Source organism: Myxocyprinus asiaticus, chromosome 5 (genome assembly GCF_019703515.2).
Source record: "Myxocyprinus asiaticus isolate MX2 ecotype Aquarium Trade chromosome 5, UBuf_Myxa_2, whole genome shotgun sequence".
NCBI classification, from domain to species: domain Eukaryota; kingdom Metazoa; phylum Chordata; class Actinopteri; order Cypriniformes; family Catostomidae; genus Myxocyprinus; species Myxocyprinus asiaticus.
The window spans coordinates 40,913,807-40,937,681 of record NC_059348.1 but is presented as its reverse complement, the minus strand read 5'-3'; the positions used below and the strand labels follow the sequence as shown (position 1 = coordinate 40,937,681).

The following is a 23,875-nucleotide window of genomic DNA, read 5'->3' as shown; positions in this document are numbered from 1 at the left end:
CTGAGAAATGTTTCCTTATGAACTGTGCCAAAGGGTTTGCAAAATTATAATCATTCCTGGTTTCACTTAATCCTTGGACATAACCTGCTTTTTCCATCCCACTTATATGGCCAAGTGTTTCCGAGTGCCAGCAAGAGGGAAGAGAAAGAAGTATGGACAAAAATGACAAGAGAGAAATGCATTTCTATGCAAAAAAAAAAAAAAAAATCATGTAGTTGTTTTGCAGGAAGTTTGTCTTATTGTGTGGTAATTATTTATGGCATTGGATGAGATTCCCTAATTTGAGGTCTTATTTTAAAGGGGATTTAGGGAGGTAAAGAGAAGTTTGGAAAATATAGCTAAGGAAAGTTTGAAGTCTTGGACTGGGATGCAGGTTAAGAGGAACAGCTGGAGAATAGGATAGAGAGAACTGCATTTCCTTTCAAATCAGTGTTGAACAGGAAAGTGAATGGGAAAAAGGGCTTAACAAATCTAGGTTTTGGAAAAACATGTTAAACAACATTTTTAAAATATTGCAGAAAGTAACAAGCCTAAAGAAAGAAAAATCTGACAGGAAAGAAAACACAAAATATTTTATTTCTGACTTTATAAACATAAAAAAGGTTTGAAAGAAAAGCACAATTAATTTTTTAGATAATGATCATCATCATTCAATTATTATTATTATTATTGTTTTCCCCGCTAATTTTATATTCCAAACTAAAAAAAATAGCACCACAAGTTTTGAATAATTGTAAACACAAGCAGTGAAAATTCATATTTTAAATTTATTTCAGTTCAAAAATATAAAACCCACCCATTCACTTACCCCAAAATTAAGGCCACTTCATAAGACATACATTATTGCCTGTCCAGCAGGACATTTTAATGACAATTGTTAATAATAATAATAATAATAATAATAATAAAAACACATTCTTGTCATGGTGAACAATAACAATACTAATAGTCATAATGATAATGACATCATCATTATCAATAATAGTAATTATTTAAAATACAGTACAATATAAAGCTATACTACTTGAGGACACAGACAGACAGCACAGCTTTGCAGACTTCTAAAGGCACTGTTAGTGGGTTAAGTATCAATATCTTTGAAATGGTAGTTCTTTGGTTCTTTAAACTGTTGCATGGGGTGGGAAGGGCACAGAGACTGCAGCCCTTTGCTATTTTAGTGTTTAATGGGATAGTTCAGGATTTGGAAGAACAAGAAGGTGAGTAAATGATGACAGAATTTTTGGATGAACAATCCCTTTTGAACTGTGCATCTGGGAACCATTACAAATAGTACTGCTGTGGCACCATGGTACAGTGATGTTATCTGATAATACCATGGTAATGAATGGTTATGATATTGATGTTCCATGGTAACATGAATATGGTAATCAAAGAATACGACTTCAAAGAATATCATGGTATTGTCATGGTACATGTCCAGTACCATCAGGGTTCCCATTCCTTTTGACCAATGAAGGATGTTGAAAAATATGTAAAATATTTTTGTGAAATTACACTTACAAAGATCAATTTCTTGCCAATAGAATATTGCAGAGCACAAACAGAAAAATGGTATCCTCAATATAGAGATTACTACAACTTTTCTAAATCTAGAAATCACAATTTTAAAATTCCCTGACATTTTCAGGTTTTCCATGACTCTGAGAACTACGAACCATGGTACCACATGAGAATATCCATGATAGTACCATGGTTCTTTTTGGTTCTTGATTTGTAAGTGAGGTTGCATCAACCTGAGATAAGTACAAAGTCTACTGAAAATCTGTCAACATCTGGACAAAACACTGTTTTTGACAGAGGGTAAGAATTCACAATGAGTCAGACATACAACAACCACAACTACAAAATTACATTTTAAAAAAGGCTAAACAAACAGCGATAAGCTGGCGTCATGGACTACACCAGAAGGGAAAGAAGAGAAAAACAGTAAGAGAAGAGGGGAGAGATGAAGTAAAAGTGAAACAGGTGAAAAAGTGAAAAAATCAAGTACTATATGCCTTTTTAGAGCTTGCAGGAAGAGCTTGGCACAGGTGTAAAAGCAAAATGTTTAAAGGGATAGTTCACCCAAAACAGAAATGTTTGTTATTTATTTTCCCTTTTGTCGTTGCAAAGCCATATGACTTTCTTTCTTCTGTGCAACACAAAATGAGATATAAGGCTAACATTCTGCTTAAGATCTCACATTGGGTTTCACGGATAAAAAGAAACACAAACAGGTATGAACAACATTAAATCAGTAAATGATGACAGAAATTAAATTTTTGGGTGAACCAACCCTTTAAGACCACTATTTACAAAATATTAAAAAAAGGAGTGGCATAATTTTTAAAGTAAACAATAAAGGGTCCCTTTTTGACTTGTGCTTCTCTTTTTGCTCTGCTTCTATAAACCCCTTCTTGCATTCTCCTAATTCTCTCCTCTCCTCCACTTTTTTCCTCTGTTCTCCCTTCTTTAAACCTTTAAACCTTGTCCAATAGGGAGCGTTGGCAGTAGAGCAAGCGTCTCGGTGTGCCATACCTACGGAAGAAAAGCAGCGCTCCGAGCGTGAAGATCACGCATACCAGGAGCATGAGTGGCACCACGACAGCTGCCACCCCTCCACGGCTGCTGGGTGCATCTTCAACCTCAAGTATGATCACCTCTGTCTCCTCCTTTGTGCCCTCATCCTCAGTCTTGTCTTCCTCACGTCCACGCTCACGTTCACGCTCGCGTTCGCGCTCGCGCTCGCGTTCGCGCTCACGGTCACGGTCACTTCCTCCATCACCGCCGGTTTTGGGCTCTTCATCAGGACAACCCATCCAATCTTTAAGTGCAGACTTGGGGTATCCAGGCTCCACTCTTAATAACTGGTTATTAAACTTCCAGTACTTATTGGCTTTGTAGAAGTAGGTGTAACCTGTGAATTTTGGAAAGCAAAGATCAGGTTAGGGTTAGGGTTAAGAACCACCACAGTTCCTATGCATTGCAAGAATGCACACTACTATAAAGAGCAACAGTCTGGTTCTCTAAATCCAATTCATGTTCTCTATAGGCGAACTGATTTGTAAGGATAACTTATAAACAATTAAAGACAGACCAACCATGACCTCTAAGATTGTTAATCGATGGTACTGTATATGCTTCAACTGACGTCATCAGTTAGTTATTTCAACTTCATAAAAATAAAATAAAAAAAAATAAACTAGCTGTGAATCCTGAAGAGAAAGATCCACCAATCAGAGAATAGCAGTGAACAAAGTGCACCAAAGTGAGCTCTGTAGCGACTGCCCACTTCCATAAAGCACTATGAATGACGTAATCAAATCGGTCTCCCTACAGTCTAAAACGACTTATATATTTGTGTATGTCTGAATATTTTGCAATAGAATTAACACCAATTAACAACTTGAAATCAATAGTTTTTCAATCGTTTTTATTTCTATTAAGTCATTTGCAATTCTTCATGGGATTATAGTTTGTGCCCTCGTAAAAGACGGTAAGTCTTGTACCTTTGCTTTTTGCCCAATTTTCAAATACTTTTTTGATTCAAATCAAAGTTTGTAATGTTGTGTTTTCGCCCTTGGTTTGGTTCATGCCTTAGAACTCTTATGATGGATTGTACTAAATCCCTAAGGGAAAAATGAATGGAAAAAACACCAAGATGGCTGAAAAAGTGGGCGCTCTATTATTCCATGGCTCAGACAAAAAAGCATTAGCTTAATGTGTCTGCACTACTTATGTTAATTTTACAAGTGATTTGAAATCGTTTTCCGCAACACTTCCTCTTCAATCTGTTTTTTCTTTTTTCTTTTTTTTTATAAACAAAAAAGGTCTTTAAATTTTAGTCTTTGATTGCCCAAAAAGAAAAATAACAGATCATCACTTTTACTCTGTCAATACTTGTACTCTTAAAGGGATAGTTCACCCAAAAATGAAAACTATCTTATCATTTACTCACCCTCATGCCATCCCAATGTGTATGACTTACTTTCTTCAGCAGAACACAACAAAGATTTTTAGAAGAATATCTCAGCTCTGTACTGTACTGTAGGTCCATACAATGCAAAAGTATATATATATATATAGAGAGAGAGAGAGAGAGAGAGAGTAAAAAAGGACATAAATATTGTTCTGTTTCTCACCTAGACCTATTATATTGCTACTGATGATATGGATTTAAACACAGGAGTCTTATGGACAACTTTTATGTTTCCTTTATGTGATTTTTGGAGCAACAAAGGTCTGATCACCATTCAATTGCATTGTATGGACCTACGGAGCTGAAATATTCTTCTAAAAATCTTCGTTTGTGTTCTGATGAAGAAAGAAAGTCACACCCATCTGGGATGGCATGAGGGTGAGTAAATGATGAAAGAAATTTCATTTTTGGGTGAACTATCCCTTTAAAGGCAAGCTCTCCGAAAGCTTTATGACAGCACATGTGTGGACATTGTCAATGTGAATAGGTGTTTATTTGAGTTAATGCAGAGTTTTTTGTGCATGTGTCTGTCTTAAAGTATACATATTAAGATAAAGAATGAGCAAAGAACACCTATTTTAGAATAAAAAGAAAAAATGTTATGCATGAAAATGAAACCTTAAAGCAACAGTTCACCCAAAAAGGATATTCTGACCTCAAATGCATAGTCTGGAGATAGTAAAAAAAAAAAAAAGAATAAAAATAAAGAGACGAAAGACTCACTTTGATCTCGACTCATGAAGGCAGCCTTGATGTTGTCTGGAACGCCTTGCCATTTACTCATAGGTTTGGGGTAGTCTGAATCCACTGACTGCATTTCTTCATTGTAACGATAATATCTGATTGAAGATAAGAAATATACAGGTAAGTGTTTCATATACAGGTACATTTCCTCTGTGCTCAACTGAGTCATGCTTCACACTGTATTATGGGATATCAAGCAATACTGACTTGTTTCCTCTGAAGAAGTACGTGTTGCCAGTTGGGGTGTATAAGAGGGCTGCATCCAGTCTGTCCTTAGGGAGACCATTGCCCATCTCTCTTAGGGTCTTCGGGTATCCTGACTCCAAGTTTGACTCCTCAAACACCCAATGCCTGTCCCCTGAAAACAAGAGAAGACAAATGTATTTATTTTGGAAACTGGAGCAATAAGCAGGCCTTTTAAAGATGATGGACAAGTTTTTCCCACTTCTTTCCAATGAAATCAGAGGACAGAATAGGACCACTACCTTTGAAGAAGACAAATTTTCCATCTTCTCTTTCATAGGCAGCATTAATAGTTGTCGGCAGACCTCTCCAGAAATGTCCAATTGGCATGGGGTAATTTTCCATAACTCGATTATTACGGACACGCCAAAACCACTTATCCTAAAACATAGAGACAGAGCTATTGATGAATACATATACAATACATGCACATACAATATGTAATCCAACTCAATATGTTCACAAATATTCCATTAGTACCTTAAATACAAACATTTCTCCTCTGAAAATGGCAATGGTGTCAAAATGGCCCTCACAGATATCAGGGCCAAAGCTAGGTCCTCCTGGCCTGTGTGGTGTGGGGTATGGGGTGTGGTGGGGGGTCTGAGGGGTGACGGGTGGTCGTGGACGGCCTCCGGTGTTTGGACCTACAGAGCACAAAAATATGAAAATGTTTAATGTTATCTACAACTAGCAAATGTCTTCATTATGGTTATTCTATATACTGCTTGCAAATATTTGTACTAGCTCTTCATAGTGGTCGACCGATATATCGCTGAGGCCGATAAATCGTCTGATATTCTGACTTTTTTTAATTATCGCATCGGCCGATAAATTTTCCTGTTTGGACGATTTGTTTCTTGAGGGAGCCAAAAATCATCTGCTTGCATGTGAAGCGACTGAGACATGTAAACGACCAGTCACGGTTCGTTTTATTGTTATGTGCCATCGTGTTACAACAATAATAGACCGGTGTGCAACACAGTCTCATTTAAATGGTCTGCATATCAGAGCCATGGCAGACACGTTAGAGCTCATAATGTTAAAGTGCTTGCCTGTTTCATTCTCCCTCTCTCTCCAAGTAACATTTAACTGTCTTGTCTAATGATAAAAAGGCAAACATTAATAAAACTAATATCATATACCGTCTGCAAATATGCACATATCTCTTTTAAACTGATGTAATAAACAAACCTCACAAAACTTGAGCAGATCCAACATTCTGTGGAGCACTCAAAAGTTATCTAACCCTAACCCTTCTATCAGCCTCTCCTCAGCAATTCCTTGTCACTTTTAACTTTCTTTTCTAATGATAAAAGGCAAATATAAAAAACATCTATTATATACCATCTGCAAATATGCAGATATCTCGTTTAAACATATATAATTCACAAACCTCACGAAAATCCAGCATTTTCTTCCCATCGAGCGCTCATCAAATATCTTCCTTTGAAGCGCATATTCTATCAGCCAGAATCAAAAACTTAAAGATCAGGATCAAAAGTTTCTCTGATTCACAAATCATGACGGTCACACCATGACAATCCAAGCAGGTGATCCAGGCCATTTAAAATATCAGGAGAATGCTGCTCGCGCTGGATCCGCAAGAGCACGTGAGAGCAACTTCAAAGTAAAAGCACTTCACATGTGCTACAAGTAAATGTCTTATTCACTATGCACTGAATGTGCAATTGGTTTGATTATGTAATTTTTTGAGAAATTGCGATTGCTAACGTGGACATGCCATCTATGGTTGCTGGTGTACTATGTGTACTGTTATTTCCTTTTTCCTAATATATTAACATTTCTTCATGTGCAAATAAATGACTAAAATTTTATGACTAAACAGAAATCAGAAGAAACTGCTATCTACCATTTAAAATACAATATTATTTTTTTTAGATTCTTTTTTACAAAGTTAAAGTTTTGAGTGAAATTGAGTAAATATAGTGCTAAATAAGAGTTTATAATTTTTTTAGCAATTTTATGTTTATGTTATTTACTATATTAAATTGTGTCATATATCAGCATTGTATCTGCCTATCGGCCACCCTGCTCTCTGGATATCGGCATCAGCCATTAAAAAACCCATTTCGGTCGACCACTAGCTCTTTACTACATCATAATTTTCTAGCAATTCTGGAACTTTTTATTGCAGCACTTTTCATGATACTGTCTCCCTAGGATGAATTGCTTTTTTAGTTTGTTGTAACATTCAAGACACATGGATAAAAGCATCTACTACATTGATAAATGTAAATGTGATGAGGAAGAGGGCGTGGCCAGGACGAGAGGATTCACGCCTGGCGCTGTTTTGTCCAATCAGCGGGAGAGAGAGTCGTACAAAGCTGTCTGTGTGTTAAACGCTGGAAAGCTATTTTAAGTTGTTATTAAAGACTGACCTTTTTGAGTTGAAGTCACGTTTCCCATTTCCTCCTCTACACCACAAATGAACCCCGTTACACTAGTGCCGAAACCCATAAATTTGGAAGAAATATACGTCGGCATGGAGTCCTCACCATTGGTGGAAGTTATCCAGTCCCTCGCCAGCATGCATCATGCTCAACATCAGGCCCTGATTGAACTGCGCCAGGACCAGGATCACAAATTTCAGGAGGTGCTTCGGCTCAAGCAGAGGACTGGCAGGCGATCCAGAGCTGCACTGGGAGAAAGCCCCGCCCGTGACCCTGGACACAACAGCCTCCATGCCTCCGGTCGCCCTCATGAAAATGGGGGCAGAAGATGATCCGGAGGCGTTCCTAGACCTCTTCCAGAGAACGGCCGAGATATGGAGCTGGACGCATGCTCAGTGGGCGGACAGATTCATCCCACTGTCGTCCGGGGAAGTCCAGCTCGCGGCGCAGCAACTACCGCCGGCGAGTATCCTGGTGTACAATAACCTGAAATCCATCTTGCAGCGATTTGGTCGCAGCCCCAAACAGCACCGACAACTCTTGTGTTCGATGAAGATGGACACGCGCGTCTGCCCTTTGCCTTCATGCAACAGCTCTGTGACGCCTGCCCGGAGGAACTGCTGCCATCCGCCAGGGGACGGAGGAGCCGCTGCCAACCACCAGGAGGCGTAATGCAGTGTCATTGCCCAGCGCTGCAGAGGATCGCTGGACAGCTGGCTGAGGACCGAATGGTGGCGTTTTCAGGAACCAGAGGTTTTTTTTTATTTTCTCTGTCTTTCCCGCTATCTTTCTCTCTCCCCTCCCCTCATCCTACCCAGGTACCCATGAAGCGGGTTAGACCAGCCGGCGACGGAATGGCCGAAGGGGCAATTTCTCCCCTCCAGGAAGGGAGGGAGGGGGGAGTAAGTCAGACCAGAGGTTTCCCCTGAATCGGGCGGTGGGGGTATGTGACGAGGAGGAGGGCGTGGCCGGGCCGAGAGGATTCACACCCGGCGCTGAGTTGCCCAATCAGCGTGAGAGAGATAAAAGGAGGAGCCGGGGATGCCAGAGAGAGAGAGATAGACGCACGCAGTGTTTTGTGTGTGCACTTTTGTTATGTTTCAGTTCAGTGTTTTATGTTGAATTAAACATAAAAATAAAATATCAATAAATTATCTGTAATATCTGTAATATCTACACATCTTCAAAAGAACTATAGTGTGGTGGAACTATTTAAAGTTGTAAAGACATTGCCTTCCTTACCATAAAGCTGCTGAATGCCTCTACGGTCATCTTCAGGAAGTTCAAAGTTCTCTGTGTCCATCCACTGGTAAAAGGGAGCCATGATGGCAGAGGGGTCATTGGAGTGTTCCAAACCCAGGGCGTGACCCAGTTCATGCACAGCCACCAGGAACACGTCATTACCTGCGTGAAATTAAGAGATAACCATGTTAGGTTAAAGGAATAGTTCACCCAAAAATTTAAATTCTCATATCATTTACTCACAGTAGTGTCACTTGTAGTGTAGTCTACAATAAAACTTTTTGAATATTAGCATTTAGGTCAAAGCAGGAAAATTCAGAGAATAAAAAAAAGCTTTTCAGACAAAGATGTTCCAAACAATCTCATGAAAAGGTAAGGCTGAGTCAAGGCCTGGGGCCAAACCCAGTGCAACAAAAGCATGCACATATCCAGCAAACACACCTGCTTTGGCATGCCTTTTGCTTTCTTACACAAATATTCAAAGCAGGCCATTCTAAGTTTATCTACGCTCTTTTATGCATGTTTTAACAAGAACCACCAACCATACTGACATATTTGTCAAACAAATGAGAACCCTAGGGGATCCAGAGTATTCCTTAATTTCTACTGATATTTGCACTCTTTACCCAACAGATCACGGTTGCCGATTGTCCAAGGTTCTGCTGCATCAAAATGTGTGTCCCCTCCTATGCCATTGCCTGGGAAGTAGGCATGGGCCAAGAAGCCTCCTTCACCATCAAATGGACTGGCATCACCATGGAAACCATCAGCAAAGAAGAGCATGATGTCTGCAAAGTTTTCAACCTTGTCTCTGATGTCACTGTAAGGGATCTCTCTGAATCGCAGAGGTGTAACACTTTCCCACACTTTGAAGGCTTTTCTGATTGCCTCAAAGGTCTCGTACTCCCCAACCTTTGGTGTGTAATTCTGTATACTGAGAAGGAGAAAAAGATGATAAAAAAGGGTGAATTGGTGAGGCAATCAGAGAAAAGTAGGCCTTAGGAAAAAGAGGAATAAAGGCAGGAGAGGGGAGAAAACAGTGATTTACATTACAGACAAGTCACACAGGAATTTTGGCCCAGGTTGCAGTGGAGTCTTATAGCAGGGCTGAAGATGACTTTTCCATAAGTGTGGTGTGTATTTACTGAAGAATTCCCACTGCCAAATCTAAACGTTTATGACAGCAAACCTCAATTAATCGGTAATGGTTCGGTCTGAGTATTTGGGCCTAAAATGACCTAAATACAGTTTAAAATTCACTTTTCCTTTATTGATCGAGCAGAATTAATTTAAAGGGATAGTTCACACAAAAATGAAAATTTTGGAGTGACATGAGGGTGAGTAAATGATGCCAGAATGTTCTTTTTTTGGGTTGTCCCTTACCAAAATGTGACGTCATTTTTATCCCACTTCAGTCCCTGGATCGCATAGCGCTTCTTTCTCAGGTTGCTCTTCAGTTCTGTTCCAAACTTGTCTGGGACGCCACAGCGGGGCCTCTTCATTGCCCTGGCAATCACCATCCAACACATTAGATCATCCACCGCACAATAGATTTAATTTAAGTTTGAGTTTGGACAGGATGTTAATTTCTGTCCTCATATATTCTACATCTTCCATGCACCATTGCACACCAGTGGTAGATTGCTGACACAATATACAAAGTTTTCCATTCCACATATTTATTTATTTATTAGCTCTTTAATCTTCTGAACTGGCCACAGGTGATCAGTAAAGCACAGCTCCCATGAAGGGAGAAAGGTATCACCTAACTGAAAATTTATTTTTTTGACATGAAGGATGCATAGACTTTTTAAAAACATGCAACTGTCAGCTTTTACAGAAATGCAACCCTAGACATGACAACACTTGTTAACACAATAGTAAAATGTATTCTAAAAATGATCACTTAAAACCACTATGTATACAGTATGCAAGCAGCTGACTTACGTAAGAGTAGCGGGATCCATATTGCCAGTGATTTTCAGGCCGTAGAATCTCTGCATGGCAGCAATGGCAGAGGAGACAGAGTGTGGAGAGCGAGCAGTGTGTGTCCGGAGATCACCGGGTGGCAAGTAACCATATTGCTGTAGCCATGCCTAGAACAAGAGAGGTAGGTAACAAAAGTAACAAAAACTTTTCTTTAACAAATTTATCTTACAAGTTTAATGGATGTTGAAATATTTTATTTGTTTTTTCCGTTTTTGAGTTTAGGATAACATAAGGGCATATTTTGACAGTGTCATCCATGATAGTTTCTGTTATGTGACTTCATTTTAGAAAATAAGCACTTTGGTTGTAATAATTTCCCCTTCCATTAGCACAATTATACATTTGGTGCTGCATAAGTTTGATACATGAAAGTGAGTCATTTTTATTGAGTTGGGGTACTAAATGGATAGTTGTGCCCCTGATATTGACACATTGGGCGCTATTTTAAGAGCAGCATGCGCTAAGTCTAGGTTCAAGTGGGTTTGGCAAACTGTCTGCAAAGCACTAATGGGCTGGGTGCAATTTATTTCTGAAGTTCTTGCACTGTCTGCGTCTTATTATATACTCCATTCCCTGACAAACATCAGTGATATAAATAAAGACAGCACATTTACAAGAATTTGGTAGTGTGTATGGACTGTATATAATGGATTAGAAGAATAGAAATATGGACTTATGCTCTTTTGTGCATTAACTGTGTCCTTGTTGAATGTCAGGCATATTTCTATGACAGTAAGATGCACCTTTTATAGACAGGGAAAATGTGATTCTCGTCAGGATTTGGATGTACACTCTGTTTAATTGTATATTTATTGTATACAGTCTTCTTATTTTGTGTATACTGTATATAATTTTTTTTTCGTATACAGTCTTATTTTGTGTATACTGTATATTGTATATTATTAGGTGTATATTGAATTTTGTTTTGTGTAACAAGATGTGTAAACTGTGTTATGTGTAAATCAGATGTTTATTGTAATTGTCATACTGCTATGTTGAACCGCACCCAAGACTTTCATCCACTGTTGCACTTGTGTATATGGTTGAGTGACAATAAAGTGATTTTATTTTATTGTTTTATTTTTTTTGAGGATTGTTCTCCCTTCAAAGCTCCCTTCGGAGCGTGTTTATTCAATTCAGATTTCAGGAGCAATCATGCAACAAACAAACTCTTTCCAAATGACCGCTACTCTAATTAAAACATCTTCTCAAATCAATCAGACATTTTAGCGCGAGCTCGATGCCACAGCAGCACCTGCTCTGACATACATTTCGCCTTTTCACAGCACCCGAGCTCATTAGAGAAAACTCCTTAGTCACCGGAGCTTGAGGAGCTCAGCGCAAAAGCTGGAGGAGCTGAACATGCAGTGCCAGCTAAAGCCTGGGCTCTGATTCTCCAGGGGTGGAGTGGAGCATTTCTTCCTCACTAAACTATTGGTAAGCAACGCTTCACCTAAGCAAGACGTACATCGTACAGCAGGTGGTGGTCATACTTTTCCATAGGCAATGCAGCGGCAAAGCTCTTTTATTCTAATGACTATTCTACACCGTTATTCACTTCGTTTCTAAGCATTAACAGTCTCTCTAATTGAAATAATTCTAATTACAACATCTTCTCAAATCAATCAGACACTTTAGCGCGAGCTCGATCTCACAGCAGCACCTGCTCTGACATACGTTTCGCCTCTTCGCAGCACCCGAGCTCATTGGAGAAAACTCCTTACTCACCGGAGCTTGAGGAGCTCAGAGTGAAAGCTGGAGGAGCAGAACACGCAGCGCCAGCTGAAGGCTGGGCTCCAATTCTCCGGGGGTCAAGTGGAGCATTCCCTCCTCACAAAAATATTTATATGCAACACTTCACCTTTGCAAGACGTACAGCAGGTGGCGGTCATACTCCTAAAGAATGAATGGCCACAAGTGATGGTATATATCTGGATATGTAGTTTCAGATGCCTTCTAATTTCACAACAAACCAACCTTAAATGACATTGTATGTACACACACGCTAGCATATTCCCTGACATTGCTTCACACATGCTCCCGACATTTAATCTAGCAAAAAGTTACGTTCAGGCATCCGCAGACGCAACATTTACTATGTTACCTTGTTTACTATTGGCTCAATACATCCGTAACCAGCACAATGTGCCGTCCAGGTGCCGCAACCGCAGCGTCTTTTGGGCCACGGGACTAAACCTCCCACTATATTGCAAACAGCGCAAACGCGCTGTCCAAGCGCAGCAACCATGGCATCTTTAGGGCCATGCGACAAACTCCCACTACACTGCAAACAGCACAATGCGCCGTTCATGGGCCACAACCGCGGCACGTCTTTCAAGCCATGTTTAACGGTGGCCAGCTGATAGATAGCTGTGCAATGTGTATAAACCTCACTCTCCTGACCTCAAGAGGTACACTAGGGACTGACGCTAGAGGCTATAGCCTTTAGCCTCCTTGTTAGAGCACCCGCCTTCCACACCGGAGAGGCCGGTTAGAGTCCCATACAGAGCGGGTAGAACAGGAGCATCACACATGCGTATAAGCATCTGAAGCCCCGTAACTACATTGTGCCACCCATACCAAACGAACCATTACCCACCTAGCGTTCGACACAATCGGATAGTTTTAGGTCTTCCCTAAACATTTAAACAAAAACTCGCACCTCTGCACCAATCAATTTCATTCGAACATAGCCTACCATACACCCTCACGTCAAATGCCGTGCTTGATGACTTAACCCATTCGTATTGCAGAGTGAGTTCTATGCAGCATAAACTTTTCACACGAAAACACCAGTGATCCGATGCTCGAGGATTCAGCCTGTTTCGCTTCGCACAGGGAGCTCCTTTAAAATACAGCATATATTCACTCAAGTACCAAGTGTTCAACCCTCCAATGCCGTGTGGGCCTGCACCCGTTGCTGTTTTTCCACGCAACCTATTTTTATGCCAACAAATGATGTGCGGGCACACGCTTGCGGTTTCAGCCGCTCGCAGCAATGTGCAAGCTCAGAAAAATGCAGCATAAACCATTCTCACATGAAATTGTGCAGTCCCGTGCTTGAGGATTCAGCCCATTCAAATCGCAAAGAGGGGAGGGCTCTTGTTTAAAATAACTCTACTTACTTCATTTGAATGCAGCAAGAGCTCTCCCGTTCGAATGCAGCGAGAGTCAGCACGTCCAGGCCGTGGGCTCTCCCATTCGATTCACAGTCCAGCCCTCCCGTTTTATGATGTTTTAAGTTGAGTTTTACATTAAACTTTATGTTGACTGTTCAGCAGGTTCCCGCCTCCTCCTTGCCCGTCATTTAACTGTTACAAAGGTGCCAAAACCCAGGAGGGAGGAAGGATGTGCTGTCGCGGAGTCCTCGCAGTTACTTTTGAAATGTATTCCACTACAGATTACAGAATACATGCTGTAAAATGTAATTTGTAATGTATTCCATTAGATTCCTCAAGGTCAGTAACATATTCTAAATACTTTGGATTACTTCTTCAGCACTGGTAGATTTTTTCACTTGTTTTGACTGTTAAAAATCTGCCAATACAGTAAGACAAAATACACATGTTAAAAATACATTCTCTGAAAAACCTAAATATCTTATGCAGTGTTGTTTCTAAAACAAGATAAATCTAATTGATCTTGTTTTAAGGATTTTTAGATATTTTTACAGGAAAACAATACAAAAATTATTATCAAGAATAAGATTTTTGCCCTAATATCAAAGGTCTTACTAGAAAAAAGAAATTATGATCCAACGTGAATTTTCTTGATAAAAAAATATGATCGTGCCTGGTAACGTGCATGTAAAATGGCTAGAAATAGCATTTTAGCTTAGCGTAAAGCTGACAATTTACACAAGGTTTATTTCTATTTCTTCTGCACCAAACTTACTTCAAACTTACTTCTCTCTCTGCTCGTATGAATGTAACACATCATAAGAAAGCGGTTCTGTTCAAACGCTCTTTAAATCGCATCATTTATATTGATAAATGTTTTCCATCTGAAAGGACTAAATATTAAATGAAACAAATGACAATAAAATGCAAAGTAATCTCTTCAGTAATCAAAATACTTTTTGAATGTAACTGTATTCTAATTACCAATTATTTAAATTGTAACTGTAGTGTAATACAATTACTTATATTTTGTATTTTAAATACGTAATCCCGTTACATGTATTCCGTGTAACGTTGTTGCTGGCACTGGCAATGACAAAGACGATGAAGTAAAGAATCCAAGTGCAAATTTATTAACAAAAGTGAAATCCAAAAACCCTAACTACAAATGTAAACAAAAACCATGAACTTGGCTTTAACTTGACATAAACTTGAAACCACAACACTCAACAATACCTGCCCATGGACCATGGAAAACATGAGGGTTAAATACATGACATGGGAGAACACATGACAAAGATAACCAATAAACACAAAGAACTCTAAACAAGATAACAAGACAATCAACCAATGAAAACAAGACACATGAACATGGAGGGAAACATGAAATCACATGACAAGGGAAACACATGACATGAAACAGGAACTAGAAATTTCAAAATAAAAGACATGAAAAACATGAATCAACAAAATACACATGATATTCCGTTACTCCCCAACCCTGGCCTGGGGACGGAGGGGTCACTGCCGGCCTCTGAGAGCTGGAGGAACCACTGCCATCTGGCGAGAAGGGGAGGAGCGAGCTGTCATCTGCCAGGGGTCAGAGGGCTCGCTGCCATCCGCCGGGGGAGGAGCAAGCTGTCGTCCACCAGAGGGCAGAGGAGCGGGCGAGGGCCGGACATCAGCGTGTCCGGAGAGCAAGCTTTTCTCTCTCTCTCCTCTCTCTATCTCTGTGTGTCTCCTGCTCGCCCTTTCCCTCTCCCCACGCCTCCCTTCGTCTCTCCCCAGGTTTCCAGGAGCCGGGGTGGACCACTGGCTGACAGAACGGCCGGAAGGGCAGCATCTCCCCTCCAGAGATGGTGGGGGGGGGGGGGAGTCAGTGTGGTGGCGCCCTGGCCTGCATCAGGCGGGGGAGGAATGTGACGAGGAGGAGGGCGTGGCCGGGCCGTGAGGGTGCAATGAATCAGATGGTAAGCGGGAGAGCGAGATAAAGGGGAGCCGGAGATGCAAGTTCGGGAAAGTGAGAGACGCATGCGGCCGTGCTGCATGTGTGTGTGTTTGTTTTATGTTGTTTTAAGTTGAGTTTTACATTAAACTTTATGTTGATTGTTCAGCCGGTTCTCGCCTCCTCCTTGCCCACCCTTTTACTGTTACAATCAAGTGAAGTGTGGGTCTATATTGATTCTAAAATGTATGACCTTGCTTTCCTTTGAGGCAAAATAATGAAGCTGCATTCTCTCTTTGTAGAACAGGGAAAGTCAGATCTCTCTCAGGGACAGCACAAAAATATGTCTAGTCACAGTGTTATAGAATGATGATGGATCAAAATGATAATAAGGAATATCTGTCTGTGACTCCCTCCAAGAGACAGTCAATGTCTCCATTTAAACCACACTGTCAGTCAGTAATTTCCCAGGGAATTTCTGTTTAATTCCATTTAAACCTCAGAGATGGAGCTCTTATGCAGTAATCCCGCCTTCTCTACCTCCTCAACCACTGTTACTCTAACGGTTCTGCAGGAATGAAGGTCAACATGCCCAGCGGGGCCTCAGTACAGCCTCGTTCAGCTGTTGCTTGTATTAAGAAAAACGTGGATCACATGAGATTGTGCGGCCTTTTGTCTCATGGTTTCCCCCCCATGTGAATAAAGTGTCAACAACAGAGAGTCTCCTTGGCGTGATTAGCATTTTTTTATGTCTATTATGGTCCTTTTTGGCTGAATGTGTTTTTGTGTGTATTTTTTGGAAGCAGATATGATTACGTCCCAAGTTAGATGCTTTAGGGCATGGATTCCAAGTTGATGCAATCCTGGAAAATTTGTTTTTCAAAAGAAGGACTTCCTGTTTCTCTCACACTCTATTCCTTCCTTCTGCAGTCTATTTTTCATTTGTTCCTTCCTCTCAAAGAATCTTTTCTCATCTTTGTGATTTCATCTTTGTTGAAGGAACAGTTCATCCAAAAATGAGAATTCTGTCATAATTTACTCACTCTTATGCCATTGCAATCCTGTATGGCTTTCTTTCTTCTGCTGAACAGAAAAGGAGATGCTTTGAAGAAACTCTTTTTCATGCATTTACAATGAATGGGGACTGGAGCTTTCAAGCTTCAAAAAGGACACAAAAGCACCATAAAGGATAATAAAAGTGGTCCATATGACTTGTGTGGTATCTTTCAAGTCTTCCAAAGTCATGTCATATCTTTTAGTGTGAAACAGACCAAAATTTTAGTTGTTATTCACTAATAAATCTTCCCCTCCAATGACCTGTTAACACAGGAACCGCTGTCACCAGATCACTGAACTTGAGAACCTGATCAGTTCGATTCATGAACAAATCATTTAGATTGGTTTTGTGAACCAGATCACTTGATTAATTGAAAAGATCCAACTCAAAACAAAGATTTGTTCAGAAATCAGACATGGCTACTTTTGTAATAAAAGCTCATGAATGGTGAATGTGAAGGTTTTAGTGGTTGTATGAAGTGAACCACAATTAAAATTTTTTAGTTGTACAGACCACTTTTGTAACACTTTTATGGCTTTTTGTCATTTTGAAGCTTAACAGCTCCAGTCCTCATTTGCTTTTATTAAAAAAAAAATTAAAAAAAATTCACCTTTTGTGCAATGAAAAAACAATTAGTTCAGTTTGTGACAACTTGAGGGTGAGCAAATGATGAAAAAATATAAATCTTTGGGTGAACTATTCCTTTAAATCCCTGTTAAGCCTTCTCAATTCATTTCTATCATTATCCATTGCTTTGCACAGTTTCTCTGGCTGTATCACTCTCAGTACTCCATGGCACAAACAAAGGTTCACTGTTATATCCATATGAGGAAAAGAAGGCTTGTTATGGGATATGAGATGGTGGGGGATGGTTAAGAGTGTGATAGATGAAAATAATGCGAAGTGAAGAGTGTTTTGGCGAAGAACAGGTATTTGTCAGCTGAAACGGGAAAAAACATCATGTGTAATGTCCTGGTGTTGTGCAACGTTTCTTGCATTTCTTAAAAACAAGTTGTAAAATCTAACTAAACCCATCTGAGCAGAGTCCAACTCTCTCTGCCAGTACTTCCTGTCCTCCTCATAGACCTGTCCACAAAAAAAGAGCACCCTTACACTTTCATAGTACAGTTAACTCATTCTTCACCAAAGTCCTACATGCTATTAGGACACATATCAGTCACATGCATGACTAGCTGTGTACCATCCTTTTCTGCTGTGCTTTGCAATAGTGGTGGTGCCAGTGTAACGGTAGCTAGCTGGTACGTGCTGTGCAGTGTGTGTAAATCTCACTCCCCTTTTCTCAAGAGGTGCACTAGCGACTGATGCTAGAGGCTGTAGCCTTTAGCCTCCTCATTAGTGTGCCCACCTCCCATGTCGGAGACAAAAATCCCGCTCGGAGCGGGTTGAGCAGGAGCGGTTACACCAGCTTCACAAGATGGCCAGTCTATGAATATGTAATTATACTAAGAATCAAGGCCAAGTTTCTGGGACTGGGAAAAGCTTACATTTTCATATTCTCTTAATCAACTGTCCACTTTTGACTTTCTGATGTATATTGCACACAAAAATGCAAAGAACTGGTAAAAATCACAAGCTCCAATCAGATTGCCCTACTGCAATGCAACTTCCAAGAGTTTGGGGCTCACAGGTTTTTATCAGTTCACTGATAAAACAAAACGGTGAACTAGGTTGATATTATGAGCACTTGTAAGCAAGAGCTAATCACTAGTTTAGCTCATTTGAATGGTTTGTGGCTTCAGCTTCAGGTTTTGTGTGATGCAATTAAGTAGCAAGCAGAACTGTATATTTCGCTTTTGTTTTCTGTCCATGAAAATATAAGTACTTATTACTTGTGGATGGACAGAAATTCTGATCACTAAGTCTACTCATATTTCTGCTAATTATGTCACTGTTTCTTTTACAAACATTAATGGAGATTGCTGTGCCATATATTGAAGATTTTGAGTTTTTTTGGCACTGGCTATTATTGTTGTATCATCAATTTAATATTTACCCTGGCCTAAATTGCACAGAAAAACTAAACAAACTGTGGTTGGTTGTTTCACATGTCGGTCAGACGGTCTCTTCCTGTCCAGGAGGTGTGTCTCCTGGTCAGAATAAGCTGCAAAAAAGGACCAGAATGTATGCCACAAGTCAAAAGTCTGGCTATGCAATACTTACATTTCCAGAGATTTATACATTTAAGTATCCAAAAGAGCACATGTTCGCTCATTTGCAAATGACTAATTTGGTAATATTTTTGTCATTGCCATTTAGACCATTGACAGCCTGACACAGTGATATTATACATACCAAGGCACATTTTGCATTCATAAAATAAATTGCAATCTACAAAAAGAAGCAATACATTAAGTACCTTTGTGAGTGTCTGTAATTGCGGACATATGCACAGCAATATCAGAGACACTATGTGAAAGACATGCAATTTTCAGGGAAAAATTATTCACAACTTGCATTTATTTTGGGCCAGTTGAATAAAACAAAATCCATCTTAGCCTCAATAAACAATGCAGTTCAGCCACTCGAGTTACGTTAATGAACCTCAACAACTGGCTAAATGTATCAACACTGCATCAACATTAGGACTCTCATTTTCCAAAAGGGTTGTCTAATGTGATCACAACCAAGCAGATTTATACACAACAGCATTAGGATCTCTGTGACAGCCTTACATCCCTAATATTTAATTCATTTAAACTTGGAATTTAATTAGTAGTTCTATTAGGGAAAATGTTCCCCAATTATTATGATGTTAAAATCACAATCAAAAATGTTTTCAATGAATACTAGTGGATGGACTCTGAAAGGGTCTGAAGATACCAGTAAATATTCAACTTTCCAATGTGCACACATTCACCAGCTGACAGTTGTCAAACAGGTCCTTGCCCATTTAACTGTAAGATAGGACAGAAAAAAAAATTAATTTACCTGGAAAATGGGTAGTCAATCTAAAACTATTTTTAGATTATTATTATTTTTATTTTATTTTTTTAAAGAATTGGCATTTTACCAATGCTTTTATAGTTATTATGCATGCAGTTTTTTTAAACTCATTTGACTTGAGAGGCTACGTGGAATATTTGTACTTAACATTCAATTGTTACACCCCAGGACCACATCAAATGAGCTAGTGAAGGCAAAAATTTAATTAAAAATGGTGAAAAACCTAAAAGAAATGTTGACCAGTTTGACCTAAGATATACAATTTCCAGTACACATTAATGTCCGTTTTTACCTAAAATCTTGAATATAAAATATAAATATTTATATAATATATAAAATATAATATAAAAAAGTCCATGGACACATTATGCGTCACCATACCAAAGTGTATAATAGGAAGATTGGGGATCTTACATAGGAAGGGAAGACTTTTTCATACTTGATGCAATGGTCTGTGGGTTGTTTGGCATTAAGCGCCACCGGAAATGGACAATTTGCCGTCCACTTTCGCCTTTCATACTATTATTCTATTATTTCTGAAATGACATCACAGCCTACAATAACTTCTATTCTTTATGCAGACTTGCATCATTTACACCCCACATTTCCTGTCTGAACAGATCAATCCCCCTTCTTTCCCATCTCTTTGTGTCTCTTTTCTGAAACATGCCACCCCCATTAATATCCTGCTTCCTTCCCTACACTTTGCCACTACCTCTTACGGTTGGCACCATCTCACATCTGTTCTAAAGAGCAGTGTGGTCAAGCCCATAAAGGGGAAAATCCCCTGCCCATTTCCTCTGGTTCTGTTCTATCCAGGATGTGACTAGCCATCTGTGGCCAAATGCACCATCCAATAAAACACTATGATGCTACACATACTGTTAAACTCACAATTCCCTGGAAGTGCTGCATAAATATTTGTATCACTCATCATCAGGTTACTTATCCATGACAGTCACTAACGAGAAATGTACCAGAAATAATGATTGTCTGTGTGGGAGTATAAATATAGTTGACTTTTTCCTCCAACTTTCACAACAAAAGCTGGAGGATATAGATACTAATAGAATTCAAAATCACAGGTGTGCATGGGTCTGTCGCATAAGGATATCCTTTAGGAAACAGGAGAACTTCCTGCAGGATTGTGATGACTTCCTGCTAGCCAAAGCTGACCAGAGAGAGAGAAAGAAAACAGCCCATATGAAGTTAAAACATCAAAACCCCTCTTCTCATTTCTGACCAAAATTAAAGACAGATGTCAACCATTATACCTCTCTGCTTATGGGTGCAAAAAAAGCCCTCTCCCCCTAAACACATCCTCAGCATATCAATTTCACACTCTCCACAACATTACAGTCATGACTTTTCTTTACTGTTTTCCTGTGGTGATTGGTCGTCCCTTATTTCTTTTTATTTTTAATTGTTTTGCTTCCTCAGCATCTTTCAAACTCTGTGGTCTCTCACATGACCTAAATTCAGAATTGTGTACTCCTCCCCTAGTTTCTAAGTGTTTACTTTGATCACTGAGCAGAGAGATCACAGATTCTCAATGCTAAACCCTGAGGCAAAACATCTGCACTGATTAATACTGACTGGCAGCTAATGAAGTCTTCCACGTTTAACGATTTCATTTTATTTCAAATCCTGTAAATAACACATCCATAACCTTGCCTAATATTTCCTGATTTTCATTATTACACTGTGAGTTAAAATGGAAATTATAGTGCTATAAAGTGATCTATAAAATTAAACTAGTTTTATTATTTTAAATGTATTATTGGTGAATCTCAGGAAAACATGTCAAGGTCACATTTCACACCAAAATCAAACAGAAAAAAATAATAATAATTATATTGTGCTTAAAGAAAACAAGGCATTTGTTTTTTTTTTTGCATAGGGAGACTTTTGTCATGACAATTGAACTCATTTCCCCTCCAAATTCTCATGACTGTAATGTGTCTAGATGTTTTACTTTTGAAATTTCTCTAAGTCTTATTATTCTCAACTAGTGATAGACCGATATATCATGCCAGGCCCATTTTGCAATTATTGGCATAGGCCGATACCTGCATGTGCTTAGCAGATTAACAGAAGTGTTGACTTAGATTTGTCAATGGATAGTCAACACTTTCTGTTTTCAAGGTTTTTAGCTTTTCAAGTTTATGCAAGTTTGAATAAATCTTACATGAAATCTGATTTGCTGTTGTTAAATTGCATTATGTTTATCAGCATGTATATCGGCCATCCTGCTCTCTAGATATTGTATAGGCACTGGCCATTGAAAAACTCATATCGGTAGATCACTGTTCCCAACGGTGATTCTCATTAGATTCTCATTACTGTACAACCGTATTTCTTTTTTCGTATTACAGTTCAAAATAACTGTACTACAATGATTTTATTTAAATCATAAAAATTAAAGGTAATACAACAAATCCTACCATTATATATATAAATAAATCAAAATGATATAATGTTTTATTCGCATTACAGTTATAATAATTAGATTTGTGCATAACTAATAAGAATTTGGAGGAAAATTGTCATGATAATGTCACAATGCAAAAAATTATAATAATAATCTTAAAGGTCTGAGGGAATTTTGGGGTGAAATATGATACGGATATGTTTTGACAGGTTTAGTGAAATTCATCCTATTAACTTAAAAGGAAGGACACTTTAATGATCAGTCTTATCTTGTCAAGTCTGAACCACATGAGTGGCTCTTTCATATCATAATCTGGATCTGTGTTTACAAGTGAAGCATTTCATTGAAGGTCATGCGTGTTGTGGCATGCATATATAAGTAGTGTTTTTTGTATTGTCCAGAAGGTTTTACCTTTGATGTATGCGTTTGTTTAAAAAGTGTTGTCTTTTATATATTTTGGTATAGACATAGGTCCGTCATATGGATGTTAGCACGTCATGAATTATATGTAGTTATAATTTGAAATCCTAATATAGGCTACAAGATAAACCAAACTCTTATCTATCTATACTTCGCGCATAAAATGTTCCTCTACTTAGAAAATGGATTGAAAATTAAATCTCAACATCTGCATTTTTCACACAAGATAACATCTGCCACAGCACAATCTAGATTTAAATGTGTTATCAGTAAAAAATTCAAGTCTCAAACAGAATGAAAGATACTCACCTCGGGTTTCATGTCTTGTTTTGAGGTCGCTTTGTGCAGGCACAGAAAGCCCAAGAATATGAGCGACAGCTCCGTAAACCCGCTCCAAATCATTCTTCAGTGGATGAGTCCTTTCGATGAAAATACGTGTATTACTCTCAGTTAAGTTTGGTTGATCTTTGTAACTGTCAAAACATATCCAAAAAAGCGCCTACTACTTTTGTGGTACAAAATTCACGGGAACTGGACAATACTGAAGTTTATCGAAATGTTAACAAATTCTACATGGATTAATGGTGCAACGCAATGACTGTTTCTTTATAGGTCATCGATTATTTTTTATTCGCTAATCTTTGGAAATATTGCACTGAGAGACCGGTGTCCAAATCTTGTTCTCTTTGTCCTATTTCTCTTTCATTGCGCTAGTTGGTTCAGATTTCAGTCCTCGTTCTCATATGCACAGCTGCCCCTTTCTCTGGGATGTAGACGTGGTCGCTCGATAGGTGTTGTCAAAAAAACTGATCCTAAAAACCCAAAGCCCTCCCTCCTCAGCATTAGCCCATCCCGTTCCCTTCTCAACTGCTCGAAATTAATGGCCTTGCTGACGACCTTTTTCTGCTTTGGTTGGCTCGACCTTGTGGACAGAGAAAATACTTCATCTGCCAGCAAAAAAAAAAAAGTATTATTTAGATTTTAGCGAATTTCATTCATGGGTTTTCTTTACATTCAGTTGGTGTTTACCATCTGTCTGTTCCTTATAGTTTCCACAGTTAGCCTACTACAATTATTGTCATTACAGTGAAACTGTGGTAACGATGTAACACTGTCATGACAATAGATAAATAAATAGATAAAGAAATAGCCTAAGTAAATTAAAATAAATGAATTACTGCTATTTGAAGGGGATCACATACTAATGTATTATGATTTTACAGTAGTAGGATAGGCTATAAATAATAATAACTATTTTTGTATTTTGACCAAAAAAAAAAAAAAAAAAAATGTAATGTAATTATTAAAAAATGTTCCCTTTAACTACA

At 38.9% G+C, this 23,875-nt stretch overlaps 1 protein-coding gene across 1 annotated transcript; it reads right to left on the bottom strand.

Moving 5' to 3' along the window:
* Window positions 1–557: 557 nt before the first annotated feature.
* LOC127440633 (matrix metalloproteinase-14-like) lies at window positions 558–23,346 on the bottom strand. Its single transcript, XM_051697353.1, has 10 exons — window positions 22,857–23,346; window positions 10,570–10,718; window positions 10,006–10,128; window positions 9,249–9,556; window positions 8,623–8,784; window positions 5,447–5,613; window positions 5,209–5,347; window positions 4,931–5,081; window positions 4,703–4,818; window positions 558–2,917 (listed from the first exon to the last, which is right to left on the bottom strand). Exons 1-10 carry the CDS (start codon window positions 22,947–22,949, stop codon window positions 2,481–2,483), a joined length of 1,845 nt encoding a protein of 614 aa, XP_051553313.1. The 5' UTR covers window positions 22,950–23,346; the 3' UTR covers window positions 558–2,480.
* Between the last annotated feature and the right edge of the window lie 529 nt (window positions 23,347–23,875).

What these genes read in the sequence shown, in the direction of transcription:
- LOC127440633 (XM_051697353.1), bottom strand. Translation starts at nt 22,949, where the DNA reads ATGATTTGGAGCGGGTTTACGGAGCTGTCGCTCATATTCTTGGGCTTT. An exon ending in AAAAATGACGTCACATTTTG is followed by an intron (nt 9,557 to 10,005) that starts GTAAGGGACAAC and finishes TCTCCTTCTCAG; the next exon opens with TATACAGAATTACACACCAA. An exon ending in GAGAAATGTTTGTATTTAAG is followed by an intron (nt 5,348 to 5,446) that starts GTACTAATGGAA and finishes TCTATGTTTTAG; the next exon opens with GATAAGTGGTTTTGGCGTGT.